This window comes from Saccopteryx bilineata, chromosome 1 (assembly GCF_036850765.1).
Source record: "Saccopteryx bilineata isolate mSacBil1 chromosome 1, mSacBil1_pri_phased_curated, whole genome shotgun sequence".
NCBI lineage: Eukaryota > Metazoa > Chordata > Mammalia > Chiroptera > Emballonuridae > Saccopteryx > Saccopteryx bilineata.
In genome coordinates this window covers 73,501,869-73,524,738 of record NC_089490.1, presented here as the reverse complement: position 1 = coordinate 73,524,738, position 22,870 = coordinate 73,501,869, and the positions used below count along the sequence as shown (strand labels likewise).

The window sequence follows — 22,870 nt, the reverse complement described above, 5'->3', positions numbered from 1 at the left end:
GTGTTTGTCCAGTTGTGTGGGGATTGTATGGAGATGGTACTTAAAAAGATGTCTCAGGTGTTTACTTTTGATTTGTTATAGTTTTGAAGTTTAAATGTGAGTATATATATGCATACGTGTCCCCAACACCCTCCATTCTCAAGGGTAGGGATGTAGGTTGAGATATTTGAACAGACTCGATTTAGTTTAGTTTCTTTTGTAGGCTAAGGAACCAATTCTTAATTTTTCCATTTTAAAATGAAGTGAAGGCTTTTGTAATCTTGTTAGGTTAAAGTTTATCTTCTTCAGAAATTCAGTTATTTTATTATTAAATGACATGAAATACATGTTAGTCCAGGCCCAATTAAATAGAAAGCATACCTAATATTCTTGCATTTAAGTGTAGAATGTAAAAAATCTCCTTGTAAACTAATTTGAGTGCAGAAAACTATCATGTCATTTTAAGGCTTGATTTCTAGTTGGTACATTTCAGTAATGTTAAATTATAAAATTATTTAAACACTTGTCTTAAATTGTAGCAATTCTTTAAAAAGTATACATTTAGGGATTTAAATACATCATACTTCAAATAGGCAGAAGATGAACAGACTATATTATAAAATGGGAAGAACACAGGAAATAGTTTGTTTTGAATGGACTTCAGATACCCTTAGGTTTGTGGGTTTCTATGTACCTGATCTTGTGTACTTTTCTTTCTCTAGGAATTCGGAGTAGTCTCAAATACAAGACTGAGTGCTGCTGCTACTTCTGTATGTAAGTGCAAAAACTATATCCTGCTTTAACATTGTAATTCTCTGGAAAGCTTCATAAGGCATAGATGAAGATCTGTGACATAAGATCTGTTTATAAGATCTGTGACAGATTAGTTGGGTTTATTAAATCCCCTGAGGTCACTTTTATGGCTAGTGTATTTGACTAAAAATAAAGTTAAAAAAAATACAAAATTTTAAAAATAGTATTACATTTAAGACATTGTTAAAAAGTAGATAGTTCCTGGCCCTGGCCGGTTGTCTCAGTGGTAGAGCGTCGGCCTGGTGTGCAGGAGTCCCGGGTTCTATTCCCGGCCAGGGCACACAGGAGAAGGGCCCATCTGCTTCTCCACCCCTCCCCCTCTTTCCTCTCTGTCAAGCACTATCCACTTTTTTTTTTGTATTTTTCTGAGGTTGGAAACGGGGAGGCAGTCAGACAGACTCCCGCATGCGCCCAACCGGGATCCACCCGGCACGCCCACCAGGGTAGTTTCGACATAGGAAGTCCAAGATCAAGATATCAACAAATTAGATTCTCCTGAGACCTCTCTCCCTGGCTTTCAGATGGTCACCTTCTTGCTGTATTCTCACATGGCCCATTCTTTTTTCTTTTTTTTTTTTTTTTTTTGGTGACAGAGAGGGACAGATAGAGACAGACAGAAGGGAGAGAGATGAGAAGCATCAGTTCTTCATTGCAGCACCTTATTTCATTGATTGCTTTCTCATATGTGCCTTGACTGGAGGGCTATAGCAGACCAAGTGACCCCTTGCTCAAGCCAGCGACCTTGGGCTCAAGCTGGTGACCTTGGGGTTTCGAACCTGGGTCCTCTGTGCCCCAGGTTGATGCTCTATCCATTGCACCACTGCCTGGTCAGGCTCATATGGCCCATTCTTTGTGCATGTGTACCCCTAGTGTCTATTCTCTTAAGAGGACATCAGTCCTATAGAATTAGGGCTCCACCCTTATGACCTTACTTAACCTTAATTATCTCACTAAAGGCTCTGTCCACGTACAGTCACATTGGGAGTTAGGGCTGCCACATATGAAATTGTAGGGAGACACAATTTAGTCCATAATCCTTTTAAACTTTAGTGGCTACTGTCATCACTAACAGCAGCATTGTTATCACTGGAAAATGCTGTATGCATGCAGTAGTGGATACACAGAGAAATACACAGTACTTTAAGAACAAGAAAATAAGACATGCATAAGCAACTATTAATACAGAAGAAAGTAAGTGTCATAAGACACTGTTTTTCAACTACCAGTTTGCAGACTGATGCTGGTCTGCCAGAAATTTCATGTCAAAATCTGCAGATGAGTTAACCACCCTGATATTGTATAAAGATTATAGACCCAGTGATCTTAATTGAATTTACTTATGCTAAGGGTGATTGCCACTTATCAGCCTGTATCATCGATGAAAATATCATTGAGGTTGTTTTAGATATCTTTGGAACTTGTAGGCTTGTTCAAACAACCTTGTGCACCATGCAGAGATTTATAAATCATGTGCAATAGATAAAAAGCATTCAGATTAGCTTGACTTAATTAAATATTGCTCTCTAGAAATTTCAGTTATATTTTATTAAAAATATATTACTGTTTTTCTGGTTATTTTAGAGAATTTTCATTTTATAGTATTAAAAGATAATGTACAAAATACTAATTATGGTTGGGTTTTTTTGGTGTTTTTTTTTACAGGGACAGAGAGAGTCAGAGAGAGGGATAGATAGGGACAGACAGACAGGAATGGAGAGAGATGAGAAGCATCAATCATCAGTTTTTTGTTGCGACACCTTAGTTGTTCATTGGTTGCTTTCTCATATGTGCCTTGACTGTGGGCCTTCAGCAGACCGAGTAACCCCTTGCTCGAGCCAGCGACCTTGGGTCCAAGTTGGTGAGCTTTTTGCTCAAACCAGATAAGCCCACACTCAAGCTGGTGACTTTGGGGTCTCAAACCTGGGTCCTCTGCATCCCAGTTTGACGCTCTATCCACTGCGCCACCGCCTGGTCAGGCCTAATTGTGGTTTTTATTTTTGCTTTAGCGGTCCCCGAAATAATTCTCCTATTTTCACTGGCCCCCAAGTGTAAAAATGTTTAAAACCACTGGCATAAGAGACTTAGAGAATTCAGTGAATGTCTGGAGTGGGAAAAGATTACTTTTTAGATGAATCCAGAAAGGCTTAAAAAGAATTTGGTGAAAAAAGATAAAATTTGAACCTGGGGAATTGCAGGGGAAAGACAGTCTAAAAACATTGGACAGTTTGGTCAAAAATAGGGAAAGCAAATGATTTACATTCAGTGAATGTTGAGTAAGGAAATAGTGGGGGACAGCCCTACCTGGCGAGGGCCAGGTAACAAGGCTTTCAGTCAGGAGTCTGCATTTTATTCTATTGGCAGTAGTGGTACATTTGAAAACTTTATTTTCCACATGAGGTTGATGCCAGAATTAAGCATCAGGAAGGTGAATTTGGCAGAACTGTTAGATGAATTGAAGGAGAGTATGAATTGAATTAGACACATTTTGAAGTTTTTCACATGCTACACAACATGGTTGAACTTTAGAGACGTTATTATAAGGAAATGAGCCAGTCACAAAAAGATAAATACTGTATTAGTCCACTTTTATGAGTTACCTAGAATAATCAAAATAATGGAGATAGAAAGGAGAAGGGTGACTGAGGGGGCCAGAAGGAGGGGGAAACGGGGAGTAATTATGTAATGAGTGTAGAGTTTCAGTGTTATAAGATGAAAAGGGTCTGGACATGACCTGTGGGTTATGGCTGTACAACAGTGTGAATGTACTTAATGCTATTGAATTGTATACTTAAAAATGGGTAAAGATGGCCCTGGCCGGTTGGCTCAGCGGTAGAGCGTCGGCCTGGCGTGCGGGGGACCCGGGTTTGATTCCCAGCCAGGGCACATAGGAGAAGCGCCCATTTGCTTCTCCACCCCCCCCCCTTCCTCTCTGTCTCTCTCTTCCCCTCCCGCAGCCAAGGCTCCATTGGAGCAAAAGATGGCCCGGGCGCTGGGAATGGCTCCTTGGCCTCTGCCCCAGGCGCTAGAGTGGCTCTGGTCGCGGCAGAGCGACCCCCCCCCCCCCAGGGGCAGAGCATCGCCCCCTGGTGGGCGTGCCGGGTGGATCCCGGTCGGGCGCATGCGGGAGTCTGTCTGACTGTCTCTCCCTGTTTCCAGCTTCAGAAAAATACAAAAAACAAAAAAAAAATGGGTAAAGATGGTAAATTCTATTTAATGTGTATTTTACCATAATTTTAAAATAACCCCCAAAAAAGCCCTCTGAAATACATATAAAACTGCAAACTATTGAGTGCTGTCACTATAGGGTGCTTTGAGAAATAAAAACTAACAGGTTTAAGGTGGGAAAATTTTTTTAACTTATTGAAGTAATCCAGGTCAGCACTAATGAAGGATTAAAAAACATTTTGGCAGCCAACAAGAAGAACAAGCAAGCTAGGTTGAATGACAGGGTCAGCAGGACTTTTAAAGAGAAAAGATTTGAGAAGAGTCAGAAGTGAATTTTGAGCTTTTATGCCTGGGCATTGAAGAGGTGATAGTGTTACCAGGAGAGGGGAATAAGTGGGTTCTGAAAGGAATTAAATTTGATCTTAGACATTCTACATGGATGTGAATGTATCTGTAGAACATTGCATTAGAAATGTGAAGCCAGTGATAGGAACTTGGAACTTGATAATTTTTTTTTTTTTTTTAGAGACAGAGAGAGAGAGAGAGTCAGAGAGAGGGACAGACAGGCAGGAACGGAGAGATGAGAAGCATCAATCATTAGTTTTTCGTTGCGTGTTGCAACACCTTAGTTGTTCATTGATTGCTTTCTCATATGTGCTTTGACTGCAGGCCTTCAGCAGACCAAGTAACCCCTTGCTCAAGCCAGCGACCTTGGGTCCAAGCTGGTGAGCTTTTGCTCAAACCAGATGAGCCCGCGCTCAAGCTGGCAACCTTGGGGTCTCGAACTTGGGTCTTCCGCATCCCAGTCCAACACTCTATCCACTGTTGCCACCGCCTGGTCAGGCGGAACTTGATAAATTTTAAGAAAACAATAGAGTTGCATAGTGTGTTGTGCTGCCTAGAAAATGTGTACCAAAGAAAAAAACAGACCTTTTGTTTGTGACCTTAGAGAACATGATGTGATTAAGCACTAAGGGGTGTAGGTAGAAGCCATATTGCAAGAATTGGTGCAGTGGTACAAGTTAACGATTCTGATATTGCTACAAATGTATGGTGAAGTTGAACGATTCCACTAAATGGTTATATTCATGGTAAATAGATTGCAGGTGCTAAGACCTGGGTTTCTCACTGTTTGAATGGGAATTTATAGATAAGCAAGGAAAGGGGACCAGAATTGTCATTGTGGTAATCAGTTTAGGATTAGAGACATCAGTATGAACTCATGTTTACCTTCACATAGATCCACATAAGTATGTGTAGATACATGGATTTATGTGTGTGAATGAATGTTTATGTGTGTGCATGTGTATGTAGGCTTTGTCAGTTAATAGGGTCTGTAAGCATTGAGACATCCTAGAAGCAGTGAGCTCTCCTAGTGCCCCAATCTTTGTTTTTAATACCAATCTCCAGTAAAAGGAAGTAGGGCTACTTGGAGAGATGGCTGATTCTAGGACTGGGAGAGGAAAAATACAAGATGGAACATCTTATAGTACCATTAAGTAAGGAAATAGTCAAAACCAAAAGCCTACATTAATTGGGAGTATGTCAAAGAGACACAGGATCCAGCTGAAAGAGCTCTCACTGGCCAAAGCTGGAAGAATTTCAGCAACAAAATTAAAAGAAAAAAGTATTGGATTATAACTTAAAGCGTAAAATAAATATCCATGAGTCCATACTAATATAAATAATTAAATAAATGGGAGGAGAAAAGACAAATCTCCCATGTAGAATTTCAAATACTGTACTAAGCTAAGTCTGTACTTAAGTATGGGAAATATAAATTTCTATTCCTTAGGTGCTGTGCATTGTAACTCCTTTCTAATGTATACATATTGAAAAGTGGGCGGGGCACATGCTTGATAGTGGAGAAACCTGACAAACTACTTCAGCCAGATGATCAAAGTCAGTATCAATAGTGTTAAATAGTATATACCCGATAAGTGGCACTTTGCCATTGTAATTTTCCTTTCAAAAACCCTAAAGCCCAGTCTAACTATTAAAAACCAGACAGATTTCAGTAAAAGGTGAATCTACAAAACACTTGACCAGTACACCTAAAGACTATCAGAAGTCATCAAAAACAAGGAAAGTCTGGAAAACATCACAGCCAAATGGAATCTAAGGGGGCATGACATGTAAATATAATATGGTATCCTGGATAAGAGCCTCGAAAAGAAAGAGAACAATAGGTAAAAACTAAGAAGATCTGAATAAACTGTGGACTTTAGTTAATAACAATGTATCTGGATTGGTTCATTAATGATAACAAATGTACCATACTAATGTAATGACAGGTGAAACTTGAGGATGGGGTGCCATTTATTTCTCACAGTTCTGGAGGCTGGGAAGTTCAAGATCAAAATGCCTACCTTGATCATTTTCTGGTTCAGCCATTTTCTTTGTTCCTTGGCTTACAGACAGCTATTTCTCATAGTGTTCTCACATGGCAGAGAGAAGAGAGATCTCTAGTCTCTCTCCTTCTTATAAGAAGAATTCCATCATGGAATTCCCACCCTCATGATCTCATCTAAACCTGTTTAACTCCCAGAGGCCCAACTTCCAAATAACATACTATGGGGTTTAAGGTTTCAACATATGAATTTTGGGGAACACACATTCAGTCTGTAATAGGGTATGTATGGGAATTCTATTCTGGTTTTTATTTTGTTTGTCTATTTTTTTGTTGTTGACAGAGACAGACAGATAGGGACAGACAGACAGGAAGGGAGAGATGAGAAGCATCAATTTTTTGTTGTGTCACCGTAGTTATTCACTGATTGCTTTCTCATATATGCCTTGACCCGGGGCTATAGCAGAGCAAGTGACCCTTGCTCAAGCCAGCAACTTTGCGCTCAAGCCAGCGACCTTTGGGCTTGAGCCAGAGACGATGGAGTCATGTCTAGGATCCTGTGTTCAAGCTGGTGAGCCCGCGCTCAAGCCGGATGAGCCCCTGCTCAAGTTGGCGATCTTGGGGTTTTGAACCTGGGTCCTCTGCATCCCAGGCTGACACTTTATCCATTGCGCCACCACCTGGGCAGGCTGTTTGTTTTTTGCGAGCAAGATAAACAGTAAGAGAGAGAGATATGAGAAGTATTAACTCATAGTTGCAGCACTTTAGTTTATTGATTGCTTTCTCATACTATATGTGCCTTGATCTGGGGGCTCCAGCTGAGCCAGTGATCCCTTGCTCAAGCTGGTGACCCCATGCTCAAGCTGATAAGCCCACACTCAAACTGGTGACCTTGGGGTTTTGAACATAAGTCCTTAGCATCCCAGGCTGATGCCCTATCCACTGTACCACCACCTGGTCAGGCTCTATTCGGTTTTTCTTTAAATTTAAAACTGTTCTAAAAAAATACAGATTACTCCAAAAAAAAAAACCAGGAATGTAATTTGATAGAGGATTTGGTGTTTTTTTTTAAGGGAAATTTGAGCATATTAGTAATTGATGGGACAGATTTATTGTTGGAGGAATGGTTAAAGATGCAAAAAAAAAAATGTACGAACTATCAATTGAGTACATGAAAGCAAATGCACAAGTGGTATAGTAGCAATAGAGAGAAGAGGGATACATTTTCCTCCCAAGTTAGAGTTAAAGGATTAGAAGATAGAAAATCAAAATGCAGAGTAGTAGTTTTTACCATGGAGTAGGAGAGAAGTTGACACCATAGGTAAATTTAATCTCAGTAAGTTACGTATCAAGGTCCAGGGATTAGGGGTATAGCTTTGTTTTATTTATAGAGATCATTTTACCTTGTTGATTGGTTATCGTTATAAAAGTACCTGTTTTACTTGAACGCTTTACATCTTGTTTACACAAAAAGATTTTGTAAAACTCAGAAACCGAAAGAATAGGAAAGGAAAGATCATAAATTTCTTAATGTCAAGTTTAAATGCTTTAGGTTTCAAATTTTGGCAGATGTTACCTATCTAAATTAGCTGTTGGGATAATCAGTTTACAAAATAAAACTTTGAAAATACAGTACATAAAATTAACGAAATTCTTTTTTTATCTCCACGAGGTCACATGGGCTTTGTACAAATGGAAGGGATCACAGAACTAGATCCTCTGAAACCTGTCAGTAGTCACTTGATTAAATGAAATGTATCATAATGACGAGTATAACTATGTCAGATAATACTTAAATGTATATACTCATATCATTTTGAGGAAATGGAGGATTGATTAATAGTTTTCTCATTTGTACTTAGTGGCTAAGACTAGTAACTGTGTATGTCTGTCTTTATGTGTGGTATGAAAAAAGTCTTAGAGACCTTTGCATGTTTATTCATGCTTTTATGAAAATACATCTTTTAATATAGAAATATATAGAAATAAATTTATTATAACAAGTTTAGAAAATACAGATTAGTAACAATCCTTAAATCTCAGAGTTAACTATTGTTAACATTTTTTGGTTGTATTATCCTTCCAGTTTATATATATGTGTATTTATGAACATGTTCCTTCTAACCTAAATTACCAAGTGGAAGTTTTTGCTTTAAGAATTTTGGATAAAAAAACTATTTCTAGAATGTATCTTTTCATATTTACTTATAGTATATTTTTTAAATCTTTATGACCAAAATTTTCTGTGTTTTGTCCAGTTGGGTGTGAATTATTTGGAAATGGTGCTTAAGAAGATACCAGTCTAGAGCTAGAGAGATTTTAGAGATGAAACCTAGTGGGTTTTTTTCTAATCCCTTTATTTTTTAAACTGCAGAATGCTTAATGTATTAAGCATATAACTGGGGCTCTGTAATTGTAATGTAGATGGGAGCATGGGCTTTCTGCTCTCCTGAAAACAAAACATACCTGGGTCTCTAGGCATCTCCTTACTAAAAATGACTTCGCTCCACCTCAATATACTATACAGTGTTAAAGAAATTAGAGTTAATTCATGTTCTCATTTTCTCAGTTTAAGTTGTTTTTTGTTTTCTGCAGTAAAAACTAGATTTTCATATGCCTTTCCAAAGGAATTTCCTTATAGGATGAACCATGTAAGTATATTGTATAAAATAAAACTATTTGTCAAAGTTGCATATAAATTAGCTCTATTTTATATTAGAATGAACTGAATAGTCTCCTAGAAATGATGATTTCAAGTACTACAATATAGAGTAGTAGTTTTTAATTCTAAATTAAAGCAAAAGTGCTACTACTAGTTTTAAAAATAAGCTTGTAGAAGTGGTTTAAACCTTGGGTGCCCATTAAATTACTTTGGGAACCTAATGGTGACTTGAGGCCTGGTGACTTGGTATTTTCTAAAAGCTCCCAGGTGATGATTGTGTGCAGCTGGAACTATATACTATAATGGAATAGTATGAAAACCATATCTGAAATTTTACATTGTTTTAGAAGGTAAATCTTTAGTGACGTTTTAATAGGCATGTTCTTTTCCACTTTGCAAGGAATTTCTTCATTCCATTTAACCTGTATTTTTTGGTTTCTTATTTTTCACTATTTTTTTTACTGATTTATAGAATAATAAGAATAACATTTAAAATAATTTTTACATTTGTTGAATGGAAAGTATATTGGAAAATCTGAAGTTTACACAGGATATTTTAAATAAAAATAAGTAATGCTTATATAAGGCTGGTTTTCTTTAGGGAATAATATGCTTTATAATCATAACTGCATGCATTGTAGTAGCAAAAAAATAATTTTCATGGCATTTGTTAATTCTAATATAAGCCATTGTGTTTATTTTCTTGATCTAAAAAAAATTTAGTAAAAATTTGTGATAAATTGCTATGTCTATAAATTTTTTTAGACTAAGTAGACATCTAATTTGGTTTCATGTTGACATTTATAATCTTTTTTTAAACAGATATTAGAATGTGAATTCTATCTTTTAGAACTAATGGTAAGTATATTTCTTCCCTGTTATTAATAGAGTAAAACTTATTTTCAAATTTAGTGATGTCAGAAATTTAAAAAATGATTTGTAGGGAGGTGCATTTTAAAACCATCCAAGTGATACATGATAGTGAAATCATAGTACCTAGTAGCATTATCACCTGTATCCTCTTGGAAGCCCATAAAATAATTTGTATATCCTACTTAGGATGGGAATATTTTTCTATTCTATAGTAACTATAATGAAAGGATTACAAAAAAACCTGACAGGTGTTTAAACCACTGTCAATTATTTGCACAATTTGTGTATGTGTGTGGTATTATTTAAAGATAGATTATGTCTTTGGCAGAATTCTGCTCCTCTAGGTGGGAATTAACGGATTTATAGGCTAATAAGAGGTTTCAGTGTGTTGCAGATGTGACACTTTGAGTCTCTAAGGGAATGGATGCTGGCTGACTGACTGCCAACCGATTTACCAAGGTATATTCCAGAGAGAGCACTGCCTTCACTATTATAGTAGAGTTCAGGGCTGCCATACTGCTTTCTTAAGAAAATAAGAGGGAAGCAAGCATGAGTTAGAGAAGTACATTTGAAACACACAATTACAAGTAAGTTGGGTAATGATAAGGTTTTTGTGATGTAATAAAGCTGTTTTTATACATACACATTTTTTAAACTGTTTCTAGGATTGTTGCTTGATAGTGTATCATCCTTATAGACCTTTGCTCCAGTATGTGCAGGACATGGGCCAAGAAGACATGTTGCTTCCCCTTGCATGGTAATTAGAACAGAAGTTATTCATAGTGTAACATGTTATTAGCTAGGAAGATTGATGACTAAATATTAAGTTTAGTAATTTTAAGGTAATTCAAGTAGTGCCCCAAGATATTTTATGTTGAACAAAATATCTACTTGTTGAATTTTAATAACTGTATTGGTACAAATGCTAAAATTATAAGGATCCTTAAATTACCTACTTAATGAATATTCCCATTAAAATTATTATGAAAAACAGACTGTTTACATAAAAAGATAATTTATCTTTAAAATTATAAGAATACTTTTTAGTGGTATTCAGTACACATATTCATTGTATGATTTCTAGTTTCCTATCTGATTTTTTAATTTTTCAAAAATTAGAAAAAAATCTGTTTAAAATTTGTGTGATTTAAAATTTTAAATATATTTAGCTGTAATTTTATTTATTAAAATATGCTTATTTATTAAATCATTCATGTACCCATCATTTTCCCGTGATATTTTCACTTTTATATCTGTGCTTCAGTAATATAAAAGAGGAATAATGTATACAAAGATGGGAAATACAGCCCTCCTTGGAGGGAATTGTATAACCCTATGAGGTAGTTCTGCTTCAGTAATAATATGATTTACATTTCTATAGGAGGATAGTGAATGATACCTACAGAACGGATCTTTGCCTACTGTATCCTCCTTTCATGATAGCTTTAGGTATGTAAGTGTGGTGTACTTTTATTAGTTAAATTGTTATAAAGCTATTTAGGTCATCCTAAAATAAATTTCACCCTATTGTACTTTATGTTTTTATATTTCATGAAGTAGTAGACTAATCCTTGCATGTGAGCTTTCAATAATATGAACTGTAACTGTCACAAATCAGGATTATTGTCCCCCCATGCCCTTTTTTTAGTAAGTTTTTTTAAATCATTTAAAATAATTTTAGCCAGTATTTGTTTAGGGGGGAAAGTTAAGAGTTAAGCCTGATAATATTAGATATAACTTACATAAATAACTGGGCCTTTCATTTCCTGAGCTTAATCAAGTCCTCAGTGGTTGAGTGTAAAGAAGCCTCTGTGGTCCCTTAACACACTTTTGGAGGGAGAAGTTACTACCATTCTATTATATTTGGAAGGCAGTACTGAAATGGCTTAGAACATGGTTTTTAGAATCAGATGATCTTAGGTTTAAATTTTGTTCTTTTATAATTGTGAGAAAATTAACCATTTTGAGTTTGTTTCCTTTATTGTAAAATTTGGGGGATACTAACCTCATATAGGGGTGTTTTAAGAATTAAATGAGATTATTTTGTAGAGCACCAAATACTGTCTGTAATGTATTAGGTACTTACTGCTTTTGTTTTGTTCTTTTTCCTGTTGATATCCATAACTGTTTTCTTGATTCTGTCCCCTTCATTCTTTATCAGTCTAAACTTACTGTTTTCTCCTTTTTCAGTTGTTCCTTAAATATTAGTATTTATTACCTTTCTTACATCAGGGGTGGCACATAGGTTATACTTATTACAGTTTTGCAGTGCTGGAGGCTCCCTGAAAGCATTATATTTGGGAGGATTCTAAAGCGGCCTCTAGTTCAGTGGAAAGAATGCTGGGATCTGCATGAATAGGATGGAGGGACTAGCAGCCCATATGTCACATCTTTGTAATCCCTCCTGTCTTTATTCTTCCTCGGTAGTCTCACTGAGGCCTGTGGCTTCTATTTCTTAGCTTCTGAAACATTTAAGTTTCTTCATTTAACCAAGATCTTGCTTCTGAGCATTTCTTTATATCCTTCTGCCTTAGAGATAGCTTCACTTGGCATTCTTACTGGCACCTCAGACTCATGAACAGGCCTGACCTCATTACTTTGTCCCCTGATATGTTCCTTTTAATGTCTTTGCTAGCTTCATGAATAACACTAACTAGTTACTTTAGTTGGAAACGCAGTTGTTAGGTTCTTTCATCTCCCTTAGGATCTCCACATAGTTGGAGTTGGTAACCAATACTCACTGTTGAGAATTGGTAACCAATACCTTTCGTAATCTCATAGTCATCATCTTATTTCTATTCAGATTACCACAGTAGTCTTCTTCCTGACCAGTAGACCTCCAGCATCCCTATTCTCAGAGAGTCAGTCTATCCTGCACACTTGAGCTGGGCAAGTGGTTCTCAACCCAGAGATAATTTTGTTCCTCTGGGGATGTTTGACGGGGGTTTTGGTTCTCACAGCTGTGGTGGGTGACACAGGCATCTAGTGGGTAGAAGCCAGGGATGCTGCTCAGTATCCGATAGTGCGCAAGCCAGTGTCAAAAAATTGTCCAGCCCACAGTGTCAAAAGGGCCAAGGTAGAGAAACTTTGATGTAGAATTTGTCTGCCAATTAAAAATTGTAAGTGCTTCTTCCAATTTTTGTATAAAATTCATCCACAGCTTTTTTTTTCTTTTTTTTTTTTCTGGTGAGAGGAGGGGAGATAGTAAGGCAGACTTCTGCATGCCCCCTGACCAGGATCCACCCCCATCTGGCACCATTGCTCCAGAACCGAGCTTTTTTAGTGCCTGAGGCTGATGCACTCCAGCGGTGCCATCCTTAGTTCCCAGTGCCATACTCTAACCAGTCCAGCCACTGGCTGCTGGAGGGGGAGTGAAGCAGATGGTCACTTCTCTGTGTGCCCTGACCAGGGAATTGAACCCAGGATGTCCATATGCCAGGCTGATGCTCTATCCACTGAGCCATCAGTTAGGGCCTCTTTTTACTGTTTGTATGCATGCTATTCTCTGCTCCGACTCTCACCTTTTGTTAACTCTTGGCTCAGATTTCACCTTTCTAGTGACACCATCCCCCTACCTAAACTCCCTACATCAGATCACACTGATTTAGGGTGTCTCTAAATCTAATGTTCTCTAGGTAGACCCTTATCATGGTGTTTGTCACTGTGTTTTAATTACCTATTATCATTTCATTTTTTGGCCTCTCAGTCCTTCTTGGACCTAAACCCTCCTTTATTGCTTCATTTGTCTTGGGGAAGCCACTGCAACAGTTCACATTTGAGTCACCATTTTCCTAGAATGTCATCCTTTGGAAAGTCCTATTGTGTAACCACGTCAACAAATATAACTCTTAACAAGCTGGAGTGGGGAACAGGTTAGTCAGGCTGCTCATAGGAATTATCTTGGGCAAAATTATGATGTAGATTGTTTCTTTGAGCATTTTTACTATCTTTGTTATTTGTATATAATGAATATAATTATGTAGAATGCATTGTGTATTTTTCTAAGTTCTACTTTATTATAATACTCAATTCTGTACTAGTGTGCCCAGTTTTCACCTAATTTGATACTCTAATAACTAAAAAGCAGAGGCAGCAAACACTACTTTTAGGTGAGGTATCAAAACATAGTCAGTACTTTTGAAATTTATTAGTGTATTGATTGACTGGGGGTTTTGTTTTGTTTTGTTTTGTTTTTCATCACACTGACCTCTGGTTACATTTTGACCACTACTTTGTATCACTCTTCAGGGACCATTTCCCTGCTCTGATTTCCTTACTGGATTTTTTTCCCTCTCTAATATGCCCTGAACTCTCAAGGCAACTGCATCATCATGTGCAGCACACAGTGCAGAACTAGAGATGTCAACAACCTCAGTATCTTGTAATTTTTTTCTGTCTGTATCAGATTAACTTGATGGAATGGTTGATGGTAACTATTATATGAACCTATGCAATTTTTAAAAAGATTATTGGAAAATATACATGAAATTTTTTTTCCAAGTGAGAGGAGGGGAGATAGAGAGACAGACCCCCCTGCATGTACCCCAACTAGGACCGAACTGGCAACCCCCATCTGGGGCCATGCCCACAACTGAGCTATTTTTAGTGCCTGAGGTGGAGGCTCCAGGGAGCCATCCTCAGCGCCCAGGAACATGCCCCGGAACCAATTGAGCTATGACTGCGGGAGGGGAAGAAAGAGAAAGGGGAAGGAGAGAGGTGGAAAAACAGATGGTCGCTTCTCCTGTGTGCCCTGGCTGGGAATTGAACTTAGCACATCCACAGGCCAGGTCGATGCTCTACTACTGAGACAACCGGCCAGGGCCTACATGAAAATTTTAAGTGAAAATTTCATTTTTAGTTCTGAGTTCACACTTCACATGTTTGTAGTTAAATGTGGGCCTTTGTCTCCCAATTTCTTTCCAGCTTGCCTACATGTAGCCTGTGTTGTACAGCAGAAAGATGCCAGGCAGTGGTTTGCTGAGCTTTCTGTGGATATGGAGAAGGTATTCTTTAAAATTCCCTTAGTGGAATATAAACTTGAACATTTTAAAGTTAATGTCATACTTATCATGAGCCTAAAATCTTATGTCTGCCAAGCTAAAAAGATGAGAGGATGGGATCAGAGAAGGTAAAGGGATTAGTGGAACTATATATATACATAACACAGAGGTACAGATAACAGGGCAACAAATCCCAGAGGGATGAGGGGAGGGACTTAGGGGAAGGATGGGGCAAAGGGGGTATAAATGGGGACACTGGGATGAGGGTGTTATATTGAGTGGGACACTTGAATCCATGTAAACACAATAAATTAAAATTAATAAAAATTAGAAATGAAGAAACATGTTTGGTAGGAAGAATTGATATTGACTAGGTTCTATTTCTCTTTTTGGTGTAGCCTTAAACAGAATAGTAAACTTTTATTTGATTACTTGAAGAGCAACCTCCAATTTTCAGGATTATTTTTAAAGTTACCTAGTGACTACTAAATACTACTGTCAACTTCTGGAACACAGCTTGTCTCCCAGCAAAGTGATGTTTGCCCTTTTTTCCATCTTCCCTGTTGAAATGTTTGTTGTTCATAGCATTACACTTAATACAAGGTTAGGTCTACTTAAGTGAGGAACAAAAGGCTAATTTGGAAACTCAGTATGACAGATTTGTAGCTGCCAGTTTTACAGCACCTTAGCTCATGTACAATAGTTAACAGAGAAAATGTCTTTTGTGCACTACCTCCCATTAAATGGTTTGTCGAAACTGTTGATATTAGAACATACTGTATAGTGATAAACCATGATTTAGACCTCTGTTCCTAGTACCTCACTGTTTTGTTTTGGTTTAGTTTTCAGCAGATAGAAGGAAATGAATAAAGAAATGCAGAGAGATGAATAAAGATGGACAAATCATACGAGCTAACAGATGAGAGGCTAGAAGGAAGAGCCTAAATAGCAGTGTGGTAAAAATACTGCTCTCACGTTTCTCAGGATTGTCCAGCCTGGGTACTTAAGGACAGAGACTGTCTTTTCACTATTTTGTGAAGGATGCCTAGTATGAGATATGTATTTTTTTATATGCTAATTGCTGCTTGATGTTGCCACTGAGTACTTTTCAAATATTTTCTTCTAGATTTTGGAAATAATCAGGGTTATTTTAAAACTGTATGAACAATGGAAGAATTTTGATGAGAGAAAAGAGATGGCAACTATTCTTAGTAAGATGCCAAAACCAAAACCTCCTCCAAACAGGTACTTTGTAGACTTTAATTCTGTTTAATTATATATTTTATACGCATTATCACATTTTTCGTAGATTACATTTTGTTTTTTTACCTAAAATTTCTTCCAAAACTTTGTAATACGTTTTTTTTTAAAAAACTTGTGACCTAATAGATGAAGACTGTCTTCTTTTAAAAAGTTAATCCAGTCATCTGTTTAGTAACTTTTTTTCTAATGCAGTGGCAGGTCTATTACAGGTATCCCTCAACATATGGTTATATATTATACATATATACATATATTCATTTAAACAGTACAGAATTAGGCCAGTTTATCAGAAATTCAGAGAGAAAGAATTCTGTAGTATTCCTATGTCAGTATGATTCTGTGACATCTCCCACACCCCACTACTAGTTGTTAATCCTATTGTATAAATTTCAGTAGCAGTTTTTAAAAACTTAACATTATTGATCTGATTTATAAAGATAAAGAATTTTGGCTTTTGAGTGACCCAAATGATCCATGGCATCCAATAACATGATTTAGCTAAATATTGTGCTAAGGAGTTTTTGTTGTTGCTTTAATAAAATATTCACATTTAGTTCAGTGGTTCTTAGTTTTTACTGTACGTCAGATCATTTGGGATAGGGAAACAAGTTCAGACAGGAAAGAAATGGTACCCATCTTATACTTAAGTTATAACTGTTTGGAAAAAATAAATACTTGACTTACACAAGGAGCTGTTTTAAGCAGTCATTCAAACAGCTACGTTTGGATGCATTTTTTGCAGAAATTCCCTGAGTGATTCTCCACTAGTAGCAGGGCCTGAAGCTACAAGATGATGATGGACAAGATAAGGCAATAATCCTATTGCAACAGTTACTGGTATTTTCAGTTTTAGTTATTTTTATTTTAAATATTCAACATTGTCCAGGAAATAACATTTCTGATTATAAAGGTTTGCTGTATTTACATACAATTTTAGTATGCCTTTGGACAATTTTTTTTTTTGAAAGAACACTTGATTTTCATAATTGATTAGTAGGAATAAGATTTCTTATGTAAGATTTAACTTTATAAGAAACTTGTTCAGAATCTCTAATCATATATGTTGAATGATACCTGTAATGACAATGAAGTACCATACCCTAAATTTTTAAGTGTATATGGACACTAACTTTCAGAATGCTTGTTATGTGTGAGGGCACTAAGTTACATAAGAATAAAAATATAAAAACAAATGTTAGTCTTCTGGATTTTAATTTTTCTACATCGTTGTCTTAACAATTGGGAATGTCCTTGTTTTATATGTTTGTACCACAGAATAACTAACTTTAAAAATGAGTAGGCTTATCAGGGTGTTGATAATGAATGAGTCTTTTAATTGGTATAAAATCTCTTTCTTCCCTACTTGAACAGTGAAGGAGAGCAGGGTCCAAATGGAAGTCAGAATTCTAGCTACAGCCAATCTTAACACATTCCGAAGAATTCCATAGTGGACCAGTTGGAAATAAACCATTGGACAGATTTCAGTAATGTCTTCAATGGAACACAATTGAAAATGAATAGCTTGTTTCTGTCAAGCATATTGGGAAGTGATTTTATTTTTGCAAAATAAGTTTTTCCTTACCTAATTTGGTTCTAGTACATAATTAATTAAAGTCTATTGATTATAAAAGTTTGGAAAGGTTCTAAACGGACCTACAGACAGACATTTCAAAATTAATAGCTTTTGATTAGTATAATTTTTCTTAATTTGGATAATGGAAATTGTAGCTTTTTATTAAGCTACAAAACATGAAACATAATTTGTTTAAAATTCTCTTTGGTCATTGAAGACCGAAAAAGGACATAAAAAGTGAAATATATGAGGGTTTTTTTCCCCTCCTTAAGTTAAACTTTAAATCTGTATTTAAGGAATCAAATCTTACAAAATCCTGGAAGATTTTGGTAATGATGTTGATAATTTCAGGGAAATTAATCAAGTACCTATTGATTTTAAAGTGTATTTTATTCAGTAGTTTTAGTATCTTGCCATGGAAGATACTAGCCCAGCCTAGCAGAAAAGTGCAATATGTATAGCATACTTTGACATTTTAAAAGTTATATTAATTCTGTAACCATTTTGAAATGCTGGGCAAACTTAAAAAAACCTCCATGAAGTTATTTGCATTTGATTCGCAACTAAATCAGGCATCTAGAGAGCTAATTGGATGAAACATATGGTTGAAATTGGTGACATTTTAATGTTAATTTTTACTCTACTGTGAAAAGTTTTTATATGACATACACACTCTAGTTTATTTTTATGTCTTAGTGTGGATTTACAAATTTATTACAGGTATCCTGAGCCAGGAACGCAATCAGGTTTCAGGCCAGTTTGATACTGGCTCTTAATTCTCATAAGACTAAATGTTATGTCAGTGGGACCGTGCTGTCTGTGGAACTTAATAAATTAATCATTTTCTTCAGACTTGAAGGAGAGTGATAAATGAAATTTGGAGTCATAGGATATTGATGTACAATTTAAGGATCAAAAAATTTTTTATAAATCAATTGTGAACAATGAATTATGAAATTAAATGTTGATTTCCTAGTATAAAACTGCAAAAATAAAGTACGTTCTTCAGCTATATTGACCAGTGTCTTGAATATTTATCATTTTTGAATCTGTTTTATGTTGTTTTCTGAGAGTCCTTTCTTTAGACATATTAAAGTCTTCTACAGTTTGTTAAGTAGGTAATTTCACATGGTTTATAAATAGTCTTTAAAGTTCTACTTCCTTGTGGAGAGGAGCAGAGAATCTGGAAAGGAAGATTATGTGTCAAGTCAGTACCAATGCAAATATAGGTCTCCTAAGCTCTTGGGCAAGATAAGAAAGAAGAAAAAAAAGCTTTCCTGAGGTCGGAAGAAATTAAGGTTTCGTGCCTGACCAATGGTGGCACAGTGAATAAAGCGTCGACCCAAAATGCTGAGATCACCGGATTGAAACCCTGAGCTTGCTGGCTCTGAGTGTAGGATTGTCAGCACAGGGTCACTGGCTTTAGGGTGGGGGTGGGGGTTATGGATGATAGTCCACATGATCCCAAAGGTTGTTGTTTGAGCAAGGGGCACTGGCTCAGCCCTAGTCAAGGCACAAAAGAAAAACAATCAATGCACAACTAAAGTGAAAGCAATTAGGAGTTGATGCTTCTCAACCTTCTTGTTTCTCTCCCCCCGCTGCAAAAAAAGATTGGGCTTGGGTTGGGAGAGCAGTATGTTCCAAGAGTGATTATATATCATAATCATTGACTTAACCATAACTTTTCCTTTAAGTTAACCTATACTATATTATTTTAAAATTTTTATTTTGAGAATTAATACATATGACTTAAAGTTTTTGTTTTCAATCTCTTATAGAAATTTTAAAACAACAGATATAAGAGTAGGTAAAATATAATGGACCTCCATGTACCTATAACCCAGCTTCAACAATTAGCAGTTCATGGCCAGTTTTGTTTCATGTAAACTTACACCCACTTCCCACAACATGCATATTATGTTGAAGCAAGTCCAAGCTGTCATAACATTTCATCCGTAATTATTTCAGTATGTATTCCTAGAAGATAATTGCTTTTTAGGAAAAGAACTATGAAAATATTACTGTACCTAAACAAGAATTAGTCATAATATTTTGTAATATCAAATATTCAGTGTTCAAATTTTCTGTTCTCTCATACATATGAAAAATAGTTAAAATAATTCTAGTCAGGACCTAATTAAAGACTACACATTGCGATTCATTGATAAGTACTTTAAATCTTAAAATTCATAGATTCCTCCATCTCATTTTTAAGTCTTGGTTTGCTTGTCTTACTAAGAGTTTGCCACCATATTGGATTTTGCTGATTGCCCTTAACATGTTCCTTTCTCCTGTCCCTTGTACAAATTAGTAATTGAATTTAAAGGTTTGGTCAGGTTCAGATTCAGAAAATTTTTGTTTTTAAGACTCTTCCATCAGGAGGCTATAATGTCTGGTTGTGTCTTTCTGTGATTTAGCAATCATTGATGATATGTATTGTTTTTAAAAGTCAAGTGTTGCCTGACCTGTGGTGGCACAGTGGATAAAGCATCAACTTGGAACGCTGAGGTCACCGGATCGAAACCCTGCACTTGTCTGGTCAAGGCACATATGGGAGTTGATGCTTCCTGCTCCTCCCCCCTTCTCTCTCTCTCTCTCTCTCTCTCTCTCACTCTCTCCTATCTAAAATGAATAAATTTTTTTAAAAAAAGTCAAGTGTTGCCGTAGGCTGCACTGTCTAATGTGATAGCCACTAGCCACATGTGGCTATTGAACACTCAAAAGTGTGGCCAGTCTGAATTGAGATGTGCTGGAAATGTAAGAAAGTACACACTGGATTTCAAATACTAAGTATAAAACAAATGTAAAATATCTAAATTTGTTTTAAATGATTTTATAAGACATAGGACTCAATAAAATACTTAATATCACCTATTTTAGTTTTCTAAATATAAGAAAACTAAAAACCACAGTGGCTTGCATTATAATTCTGACAGTTAAAGGAAATTGTTAGACCCCTGTCCCATTCTCCCTACCTCATTTCTTGCTCCTCTAAGCAATTTTTAGTGATTTTTCTTCCACATTTCCAAGGAACAAGCTTATAGCATTTATTGAGCCCTTACTGTGTGACAAGTGTTTCCCAAGCTGTTTACATTATGAAGTTATTTCTCAGAACAATCATTTTATTGATTAGGAAACTCAGGAACAAATTTAAGAAACCTGATCACAGGTTAAGAAAGTGAAGAGCTTGGATCAGATTCCAATTCTTAAAACCTGAGCAGCTAGGTGCCAGGGCCCATGCTCTTCCATGCTTTATCAGACTGCCACCTCTGCTTACGTCCAGTTTCTTTTTTTTTTTCAGTTTCTAAAGATTATCTACTAACCTCCAACTATGGAAGGTGAAGATTTCACTTTCTCACCACACCCTATGCTCCCCTCTCCTCCAACCTGCTTCTACACTGGAATGTCTACTTCCTTCATCCTCCCAATTTAATTGTATAATTCTATTAAATTCCTATTCAGTATGTATTAAGTATATATAGATAATGTTGTATTTTGTTGTATATACTATAGTAACATTTCCCTTTAGAATATTTTTGTCTTTCTGGAAGTAGTAATTGCATTGGTTGTAATTTATTCAATTTACTTTGTATCTTTTATTAATAGCAGATTCATTTGTTATTACTCATTTTTTCCCCAGATCATTTGAGTCCTTAACTCTTTTTATGTATCCAAGGTATAGGGCCGTGATGGCGAACCTTTTTATAAAAACCGTCCACTTTTGCAGTGCTGGTCAACATGGTCCCTCCCTCCCACTAGTGGGTGGTCCAGCTTTCATGGTGGGCCAATCGTGGCGCTGTTTGGTTGCTCTGCTACCGCCCACAATGAAGGCTGGAACGCCCACTAGTGGGAGGGAGGGGCCAGGTTGACCAGCACTGCAAAAGTGGGCGGTTTTTATAAAAAGGTTCGCCATCATGGTATAGGGCATCTACTTTTCTTTGCGTATTTATGGCTTTGTTTTAATGGAGTCCATCCTCCAGTGGCTTGAGAAAAGGTACATTGAAGGTTCCATTTTCTTTTTTTCTTTTTTTTGTGACACAGAGAGGGACAGACAGGAAGGGAGAAGCATCAATTCTTCATTGTCGCTCCTTAGTTGTTCATTGATTGCTTACTCATATTTACCTTGACAGGGGCTACGACAGAGCTAGTGACCCCCTTGCTCAAGCCAGCAACCTTGGCCTCAAGCCAGCAACCTTTGGGCGCAAACTAGCGACCATAGGGTCATGTCTGATCCCACGCTCAAGGCAGTGACCCAATGGTCAAGCTGGTGAGCCCACACTCAAGCTGGATGAGCCCGTGCTCAAGCCTGTGACCTTAGGGTTTTGAACATGGGTCCTCTGCATCCCAGTCCAACATTCTATCCACTGGACCACCGCCTGGTCAGGTAGTTCCATTTTCTTTTAAGCAGCACCTTGTTCTTGTTTGACTGCAATATATTATCATCAAGAATATTAAGGTTTTAAGACCCTTTATTCTGTATTGTTTGGTCTACTCTTTCAAGTTTGAGTCTTGTCTTAATTGTCTCAGGACTCTTCATATTTGAGAGGCACAGAGAAAGCTAATTGCAAGGTCTCTGTACAGGTAGGACTTTTTAAGCAGTGGGCTTCATTGTTAGAACAACAAAACTTTTTTATTTGCCACCCCTTCAACCTTCATCATTGCATTCTGAAGCTTTTTAGTATATTTTGAGATGGTTCAATATTTTCCTAGAGAGGAAGCTTCTGGCTTTCTATCTGAGGGAGTGTGAACTGAGGGGGCTGTCAGTTCTTGGAGACTAGTGAAGTCAGGGGGCTAGGTATCATTGTTCAGTGTTCAGTTTCACCTTGTCATCCTGTTTTCAGTAAGGGATTCCTGCCTCTGGATAGTTTAGCTGGAATTTTCACCTGCCTTCTACACCCATTAATGTTAAGTGAATGCAAACAGAAACCCAAAATATCAAATGCCTATAAACAAGTACCATAGTGTACAGATTCACACAGTAATGATAACGTATTAAATATTTGACATGCATTATCAGGTATCCCCATGTGGATACACTTCAACCAGATTCTACCATTATAATACTTTATTAAAATTTCTCTTTTTCCTTTTCCCTTCTTACATTGCTCCTGGACAAACTTGTAGCACTGGAAAGTAGTATTAACAAAATTACAGTTTTCTAATAAACTGCTGCCCTTTTAGACACAAAAGTA

At 36.7% G+C, this 22,870-nt stretch overlaps 1 protein-coding gene across 3 annotated transcripts in view; it reads left to right on the top strand.

The window, feature by feature from the left end:
- The window catches only part of CCNC (cyclin C), a 32,335-nt gene extending 13,596 nt beyond the window's left edge, over positions 1-18,739 (top strand). Inside the window, exons 5-13 of one of the 3 annotated variants that reach the window (XM_066254449.1) lie at positions 702-753; positions 8,903-8,958; positions 9,792-9,827; positions 10,508-10,599; positions 11,224-11,291; positions 14,766-14,845; positions 15,969-16,087; positions 16,848-16,942; positions 17,477-18,739. In XM_066254449.1, the coding sequence (XP_066110546.1) occupies positions 702-753; positions 8,903-8,958; positions 9,792-9,827; positions 10,508-10,599; positions 11,224-11,291; positions 14,766-14,845; positions 15,969-16,087; positions 16,848-16,899 (555 nt within the window). In that variant the 3' untranslated portion in view covers positions 16,900-16,942; positions 17,477-18,739. The remainder of the gene's footprint in view (positions 1-701; positions 754-8,902; positions 8,959-9,791; positions 9,828-10,507; positions 10,600-11,223; positions 11,292-14,765; positions 14,846-15,968; positions 16,088-16,847; positions 16,943-17,476) is intronic. The other 2 variants (XM_066254455.1, XM_066254443.1) reach the window with 2 other exon arrangements.
- Positions 18,740-22,870: the final 4,131 nt, after the last annotated feature.